Here is a 9578-nt window from a genome sequence, read left to right on the forward strand (position 1 = left end):
AATTTATATTTTGAATGCTTCATTTTGATTTAAAAAAATCCATTTACAACAAACTCGACATTTGTATACAGAGTATCTCAAATCAAGTTAAATTAAAATTGTACTTGTTTTGTGTTCTGAACTAAATCTTAAGTCATGTAATTTGAAATATGGTGTAAAAGCTTTTAAGGTGTGATTGAATTTTTTTCTTCAAATTTAAAACCATACTTTTAACCAATATTTTAACATTAAACTTTGCCTTTAAAAGTTTTGAAGAACTTCGATATATTCAAACCATTTATTATTACTGCGGAGTTGAATGTGGCTAGGTCGAGAACAGAGAGTGTTACTATCTTTGTGGATATTACAACTCACAGATCTTATATTCTTGGGTGCTTTGCAGTCTATGTGCAGACATAGTTCTGTAAAAGGGAACCAAGCACTTGATGAACTCGCGAGAATTGGGTCGGTTGGGGTATCGTGTTGATAAATTGATCTATGCTCCAACCGTATTAGAAAAATTTAGGGATATATAACAACAAAAAAAGGAAAAAAGAGGGAAATTCTATGGGAGCGAACCAATTGTAGACCCATGTGGACCTTGTGATGGGTATTCTTTTCTACCATAGAATCTTTGGGACGCCAACTAACTCTTAAAAACTTCACCTAAAGTAAAGTGTCATCAAAAGTGTTAATTTGGGAAATTATAAGAAAAAATTTTAAAAGATTCTGCTAGAAATTACTCAACAGAGCCCAAGCACTGCTTCTTATTATAGGGTCATAGATAACAAAACTTTATGATACGATCACGTAATAAAATGATTTCAAAATTAACTTAACTGCATACCTACATAATATATTTATTTAATATTCTAAACATTTTGAAATTTATATAAAAGTAAGAAGAAATATATTACATCGCGATAGATTTAAGTACAATTCTGTAAAATCACATCCTGCTAACTTAGTAACCTACCACGAAAGTATACTCGGTACTTAATAGAGAAAACAACAATACATAATACAGGAGTAACAAAAATTATAACAAAAACGCGAAATCGTTTATACCTTTTTTTTGAAATCTTCTCATGAATCTTCTTCTTCTCCTTAAAGAAAAAAAACGAATCAAAAAGAGTGCATGGAGTAGAACAGCGTTTTATGAACAAAAGTTTATATGAAAGGAAAAAAAAATGAAATCTCCCGAAAAATCTTCTTTGTGATTTTTTTTTACAATTTTGTGTTTTTTATTTAGCTTTTTGTTTTTTACTTTACAAGTGCTACAAAATGGACCATTTAAGTTACACACAATTATGTTTTGTGGTTGGTCGAAAATAAATGAAAAATAAATAAAAATATGATTTAAGAATATAATTTTTATAAATGGAGGATAGAGACTACACATAATATGCATGTACATATTTATAGGAAAAATGGTTTTCAATACATAGTTTAACAATATAGAGATTATACACTACCATTCATCGCGTAAAACTTGAACACAAGAATAAAGGGTAATACAAAAATAAAAACGAAGACTAAAAGGGAAAAAAATAAATTTGTAAAGTTGTTCAAAAAAATTTTTGTTTTTCATTTCACTTTTTTTTATTACTTTTGTAATAAAATAAGTTTATGTACATGTATGTATTTATTTACGAAATTTGTAATAAGTGCATAATATATATATATGTATATATATAAATGTCTATGCATTTGTGATATAGTAAACGTGAAGACTTATGAATCGCGCTCACGAAATTCTGTGGGATTTTTACCGCCCAAGTTGAAAATAATTTTGTGTCCCACGTTACAATTCAGGCCTGTTTAGTGTTTTTCTTTTTCCTTATACCTTGCGTTATTTTCATTCTTTTTTAATTTTTTTCACTTTTCGCTTATTTTTTCAAAAAAAAAAATAAAAAAAAAATATTAACAAGATCCAATGCTTTGTTAATTTTCTTCTCCAGATTCAGCAATCTCTTGAAACGTTCTATACTTTATAAAGTACCTTATTATTATCGCTTATTTATTTTTAAAGAATTTTTCAACTTTTGTTGTTTTTTTTTAACAATTCTACTTCAAAATTTTCTCAATTACATAAATATTTTAAATATTTGATTTTTTTTTTGTTTTTTTTTTAATGCTAGAATATTAGAGCTTTTATACTTCAAACAATTGAAAAAATGTAAAAAATTTATAATTTATGTAATTAATTTGCAATTTTACAATATTGAAGATAATATGAAATGGCGGAAGCAAAGTGTAACTCCTTCTTTTGTTCAATGTGTTCAATTTTCTTTATGAACACTTTTACCTACATATTTATCGTGAATTATTGTTTTTGAAGATTTTCTTTAATATTTCAGTGCAATTTAATTTTTGGATTACCCAAGTTTTAAACTTTGTTCAATGTTCGTAAACTCAATGGCAATCTTTTCAAGTGTAATGTATAGTTTTCTGTTTGTCGTTATTTATTGTTTGGCAATTCCACTATGTCTACTAAAATTAAGAGTAAACATAATTGAAATTATTATACTGTATCGGAAAGCCTTATACTTACATAGGGTGATTCGGAAAGGTGTACCACAATATGTACCATTAGGGGTACATATTGAGTATAGGATTAAAAATGGGTAAAACTTTTATTCCGGAGTAAGTGCAAAATCTCAAGGGTTTCCGTGATAGAGGGATTTTAATGAATTTTCACGTAATTTCTACTTGCCCAAGTTTTTTTGCTTATAACTTCCGTTCTGTAAAATATAGGCGGTTCCAAGATACTGTTTTTGATGGTACTAGTAAAGGACTTCAAATCAAGATTTACAGTTTTTCGTATTTTATGGACTTTTGGAAACCCAAACATTCGAACTTTTGAAACTTTTTTTCACTTTTTTCCATTTTGTATTTTTTCCTTTTTCTTTACCCCGATAATTTCGTATGAAATTTTTGGAAACATTAAATTCTTTTACAGATTTTTGCTCAGCTTCTTAAGCTTTAATTTACGTCCTTTATCGTTAAAAACCTTTTACAGTAAAGGAAATATACTACAAAAATCTTGTAGAAAGACTGCAGAAACTCAAAAAATTGTCACTATTTTTGATTTTTATTGATTTTTAGTCACCAAAGTTTACACAATTTTATGAACTTTATTTTATTTTTTATTATTTGTATGGCATTTTAACTTTTTCTGCGTAAAATAATAGAACGAATATTGTGATTGCGCAAATTTCATATTTCGAAGACTAGTTATTTATTAATTATAGGTTAAAATAACTGAAATAACAAATTCTAAATTAAGGTCTGTATAACTGGATTTATTGGAAATTTTTACTTGAGTTTGCTTTAGGAATTTGATCAACTCATTTGTTTCCGGAGAATATAGTTTTCAAAAACTCTAACGCAACTACAAACTAATTTTATACTTTTGCTCATTTTCAAGAGAATAATGAAAGATTTCCATGAAATAAAGATTTTTAGCGAAACAAAGCATCAGCAAGTGGAGCTTTTATCTAGATTTTTTGTTTTGACAACTTTTTTGAAATTTTGTATTTGTGTTCTAGGTGTGCATATCAGAGTTCGAAAACTGAATTCTTACTAAAAATTTGTACCTTTTTTAATTTCTTATTTGAACCAATAATCAGAAGAGGAATAGTAAAAATAAATAAATAATGGCCATAGATAAATAAATGGTGACTATTATCACTCTATAGTACTCAAATAAAAAATTTAAAATAAAAGTACGCTAAAAGTACTCAAAAGAAAAACTAATATAAGTCCTATAAACTGACGATACATTTAAATTTCTAGAAAGTCTCGCACTAAGAACTTACTTACTAAAGCAGAATTTAAATACAAAGAATTAGAATTTATATACCGGTGACTTCTCATTAACATTTTATTTTTTCCATAATTGGTATAAATATAACGAACAAAAAAATTCAACGTACCTCAAGTTTCTATTACTTACCCTAAAACAATTAAACCAGAAGCCATTACTCAATGACTTGAAATCGATCCGTCTATTTTTATAAAGGTGCAACCTGTAAAAATGAAGCCAACACAGAACTTATAAACGAAAAAGCTCAAATCGTTTCACAACTACTTCGATGCGAGAATTATCGACAGCACAATATGATGGTCAAATTTTACAAGCATACAACAAAATGAACTTAGTATAAGATATATAAAAATGCTTGTTAATATAAGCATCTGCAAATTCAATTCAGAACTATCAGTTTAGCATGAATTTATTTGAAGAGGGTTTTGAAAAGTGCTAAAAACATTCTTGTTAAAAAAACTTTACTTGTATTGTTTAATATAATTACTTTTATGCTTCAAATATCATCGCTTTCTCCTATAATTAATTTATAACAACTTAGATTATGTAGTTAATTAAAATAACTTTGATTAATGAGCCATAACTATTTCTATATTTTTAAAACAAAATATAAATTATTTGATTTACTTCATTCTTAACTGCAATATTATGAAAATTCATTATTGACACAAAATATAATCTCATAAAGGTAAAAATAAACTATTTATTTATAAATCCATAACTGAACTAAGACTCTTCTCAATTGCTTTTCATCTGAAATATTTTATGCAAAACCACATTTCTTTTGAGGTTGATATAAAGTACTTCTAGCTTTTTCTGTTTTCACTAATTCCAGACATATTTAAGGCTGTGCATACATTTGTAGATATATATAAAAATGTATGCATACATACTTAAATACATATGTACATATGCATATTTTATAAACATAGTTTTGAAAAATACAAAATGTAAAGAATGTGAAACAAATCTGTATAAGCACATATATACATATTGTAGTTCCTAAATTATTAGTAAATATTATATTAATATTAAATTAATCAATAAAATCTTAATTTACGCTTCTGCAAACTTTAATATTTAAAATCTCGCATTATATTGCATGGCACTTAACTATATACATACATATATTATATAAAAATATACTCTTAACCCACTATGTTGGTAACCTTTCAATCTCTTTCATAACTAAAACGGAATTCCATAAAAATAACAGTATACAAATATCTTTGGCAAGCAAAAAAAAACACATGTACTATTAAAAGTTCTTTACCATACGCATATTAAAATGTACATTAGTGTGAATGCATAATTGTAATATTATGCTGCAACACAAAATATATATTCTTATATGCTACTAAATTCCAAATCAATATACATCATAATAATACAAATGCATAAATTATATGTAGAAAATACACAAGCTGCTATATTTAAGCAAAGAACTTATCAACATTTATAATAAACGATCATAACTGACTGCCTGACTGATTATGGTTAGATGAATGAAAACATGGTTGATTTACCGCACATTAAATTATATTAATATACAATCTACATAAATATTTCTTAATAAGTATATTATATTTATTTAAACTACATAATGTATTAGACGTCTAACTCTATTTATCAGTCCTTTTTTATATATGGTTTACCTTTTCTGTAAACGCGGCTACTCAAATTACATTTAAAAGTTTGTTTTTTGGAGATGACAAAATTGACCTTTTTGTAATAAAAAATGTGAAATCAATAATTTGATTTTTAATTTATAAATGACAAATTACCTTAATTAAAGGTAACCTTTTGTTTATATAACTTGAATAGGCAAAATGGTCTGGTCATAAGATAATTGTTAATTACACCAGATAAATGAAAATCATACACAAAAAGGCTCTATTAGATAATATCAGTTTATATTAAATTAGTGTTATTTTAAGACTTAATAGAAATCTTGAACATATGTTTGCTAGAAGAAATATAAAAATTATTATAGGAAAATATTTCGATGCTGATGTTGAAACGCTATTGATCAAAGATTTTTTAAAGAAAAATTTGTAAAATACGAAACCACTTTTATTCGAAGTGATATGGTAAAGTTTTCAATCAAATCACAATAGGAAACTTTTAACCAACATTGAGCTTTTGAAAGGAAACCTATTAAGAAATAATAATATTATTTTCGTATTTCATAATAATTTACGGGACGCAACATTTAAACCTCAAAATAAGGGGATTTTCGAGAATTCAGTTCTGAGTTTGATCATAAACATAAAGCATATTCTATGAATCAAAATTACGAAATCTTCAAACTTAGACTGTTCGAAAAAATTTTATTACAATATAAACATGTCTGAAAATCGAACATGCTTAAATTTTTTAAGAATTTTTAAAGATATTTTTTAGATGGTTCAAAAATATTCAAGATCTGAAAAGTAAAATAGTTATAGTTTCTGTAGATCCTTATTATTGTTCCATATTTGGCTTTAAAATTAGCTTTTGGAGTTGTACGGCAGCTACCCGAACCAGTGCAGCCATTACATTAAAATTTTTAACGTACATATGTAATATATTACTGGACACGCGTAAACAAAATTTGATATAAAAATATTGAGCTTGTTAGCCACACATATAATATATCAGTTAGTCTACAATTTACCTTTCTATATCCCAGACATCAAGCAAAATATGAAATTATTCATAAATTTTATTTCTTAATAAATTTATATCAAAAATATTGAGACATGGAAAAATAATTTTTCATATAGCAATTTTACACCAGATTCATAAAAACAGTTTACATTTTATATTTTCTTTTTATTTTTGAATTTCGAAACAAAATTCTGATATTTTTTAAAAAGAAAAATTATATAAATTTTTTTATAGTGGTATTAATACAACTTTTATTCTATTATAATAAAGCTTTATATAGAAATGTAATTGAAAACATTATTTTACCTTTTTTTAAACTCCAAGAACCATAAATATTAGTAACAAAAAATATTCGTTCAATTTCAATATTCAAATTAAGTCAAAGCAGAACCTTGAATTTCTTTACCTAGTAACGACAGTTCTTTTAGAAATTGTTTTGAATTATTCAAGGTTGATGCACCATATATTATTCTTCTAGTTGCATTTGCGGTTTGTTTTTGTTTAATAAAGTCCACTAAATTTTGATATTCAATATAATTTCCTCCACCAACAACAAAAACTACCGCATCTTGGAAAGGAGCACGACTTTTCGGGAGAACATCGCCACCTTTTAATAGTTTTGGATCAAAATACAGGTAATCATCAATTTCACCCCCAATTCGACATTCCATTACCTGTTCAGTTATCTTTGTAACTGGTAAATTCTGTAATATATAATTAAAATTTTAGCTTTATGTAAGAATTTTTTAACTTTTTAAGTTTAACAATTTCTTACATGTCTCTTTACTACTAAATTCTTTACACCTTCCATGACAAATGATGAACCCTGTGACACTAATTTGGAAAACATTGAAACAGTTTTGGTTCCACTTCCTTCGTAAGGATTAATTTGTTGATTTATTAAAGACCCTTTCATAATACTTTTCCAACGTTGAACATACGCTAACGGCGTAGGATCGCATCCCGCTTCTTGTAAAGCTTCCTTCATTCTTTCAAATTCAAATTCGGGTACATTTTGAGAACAGATGTAATAAATTATATATAAACGCATTTTGTCTTCTGGTTTACCAAACTCAGAATCCTTGAGTAATTCTAATATTGGCTTATCTAATGTTGATTTGGACATAATTTTTTCCTCTACCTCAAAAAATGAATCTAATCGTCTTGCTTTGATATAATTTAAAATCGATGTAGCAATTTTTGTATGCATATCTATAAGTCGTTTCTTTTCCATCAACTGTGGCAAAGAGTTCACAGCGCTGGTTAATCTAGCTGTTGTATCATTAACCATTGAAAATGCTACTTCAGTTTCTCCATCAATTCCCATTGATGATTTCATTTTTTTGATTTCCTCTTCAGATGCTTTATATTCTTCCAACTCTTCTTGAATAGCTTCAGCGACAGTTGGAAAAGGACTACCTAAAATAAGTTTTGAAATCAACCAAAAAACGTATAGTATAAAACAAGTACATTTTAATTACCTTTGTGTGTCATCCAAAATTTATCATTATTGTCTAAGTCACAAGCCTTCGCTTTTTTCTTGGCTCCAGTCTTTTCTGATGCAGCATCTTCATCGATGAAAACTCTATTCAAATTCAACTCAAGTACATCGTGTGCCAGTGCTTGATATGACCATGTGTGATGCAAAGGTGTTGCTAAATCCATATTTCTATCTACTATTAGAAGCACGGGTCTTTGGAAACTAAATAATCCACCAACCTGTCCAGCATCCATATGAAATAAATTATTTCTTGCATCCCAAAGGTTTTCTCTTAATTTCTTTTCCAATTTTCTTGCAACCATTTCCGAAGCGGAATTTCTTGGACATCTTATGATTGGAACATTACCCAATGTGACAAATACGGAAAATAAACTGTCCACTATTTTGTCCATTATTGCTTCCACTTCTTCATCTTTAGTGTTCGCCCGATTAATGGAGTAGTATGAAATATCATCACTATTTTGATGCTTTAAAATGAAAAAATCATCTTCTAATGAAATAAAATTTACGTATTGATCAAATACACGATGAACATTAGCAACACAACCAGCTTGCAAAGCAGCTGCTGCCAAATCCTCAATTTTCTGTCTAGGAATAGGCGATATAAAGTTCAAATGATATATATCATACAATCCATTTTGAAAATCTTGATGTATTCTGTCTAAATTTTCATTGGTAGGCGCACAAAAATAAATGGCTGGAACATCCGGCACTGAATCTCGATTAGAATGCAGCTGACTGAAATTTTTCACTTGAGTTACTCAAATAAAAAGAAATAGAAAAACAACTTACACATGTAATGTTACACCCAATTCTCTCAGTTCTCTAATTGAAACTAGTGGCGAAATTATATCTTGGCCAACTCTATCATACACTAATATTTTCCAGACAGGTTCTGCAATTATCGACTTACTTTGTGGTTGATTCAAGTTTAGCATTTGTTTTATCGCATCTGTAATTATAGTACATACATTAATAGGACCATTTTTATTTTATAAACAAATAAACCAGTGTTATTTTCTTACTTATTTGCCTTTCCCGGAGTGTTAACATTTTTCAAGTTTCTTTTGTGACAAAATCTTTTATAAAAAAATTTTAAAATCAAACTTTAAAATCAACTTAAACTTCTTTGTTAACTTTTAAATTTTTTCAATATTTCCAGATTTGTTAAATTGGTAAGCAAATTATAAAACTTTATTCAGACACGTCAAAATACAACGTCTATATTTAATGTCACTCTTTATATTCGAGACTCGTTTACAAAAATTGACAACTCTCACGTTATGTTAAGTTTTCACTTTTTAGGTTTTGATATTCTTTCTTAAATTTCATAGAATATTACATAGGTATCTTGACATTACAAAAAATCAAGGCCTGGACCCTGTTTTTTTTGTGAATGGATTTGTAAAATTGCATATGAATTTTTGACGAAATGAAATTTCTGAAGAATGATTTGTTTTTTTTTGGAAAAATTATGGTTTCTGCCTATTTTTAAAAAAAATTATAATACACTGAATAAAAAGTTAGTACCACATACATACATATGTATGTATGTATGTATATGTTTTAGTATAAAATAGACGGCTTAAAATTAAGTTAATTTTATTAGGTTTAAATTTA

At 27.1% G+C, this 9578-nt stretch overlaps 1 protein-coding gene across 1 annotated transcript; it reads right to left on the minus strand.

The window, feature by feature from the left end:
- Positions 1-6627: 6627 nt before the first annotated feature.
- Positions 6628-9160, minus strand: LOC129615268 (protein sly1 homolog). The gene is made up of 5 exons (XM_055530389.1): positions 8984-9160; positions 8751-8910; positions 7939-8696; positions 7233-7876; positions 6628-7161 (listed from the first exon to the last, which is right to left on the minus strand). Exons 1-5 carry the CDS (start codon positions 9009-9011, stop codon positions 6832-6834), a joined length of 1920 nt encoding a protein of 639 aa, XP_055386364.1. The 5' UTR covers positions 9012-9160; the 3' UTR covers positions 6628-6831.
- Between the last annotated feature and the right edge of the window lie 418 nt (positions 9161-9578).

Source organism: Condylostylus longicornis, unplaced genomic scaffold (genome assembly GCF_029603195.1).
Source record: "Condylostylus longicornis isolate FDR11 unplaced genomic scaffold, ASM2960319v2 ptg000135l, whole genome shotgun sequence".
NCBI classification, from domain to species: Eukaryota; Metazoa; Arthropoda; class Insecta; order Diptera; family Dolichopodidae; genus Condylostylus; species Condylostylus longicornis.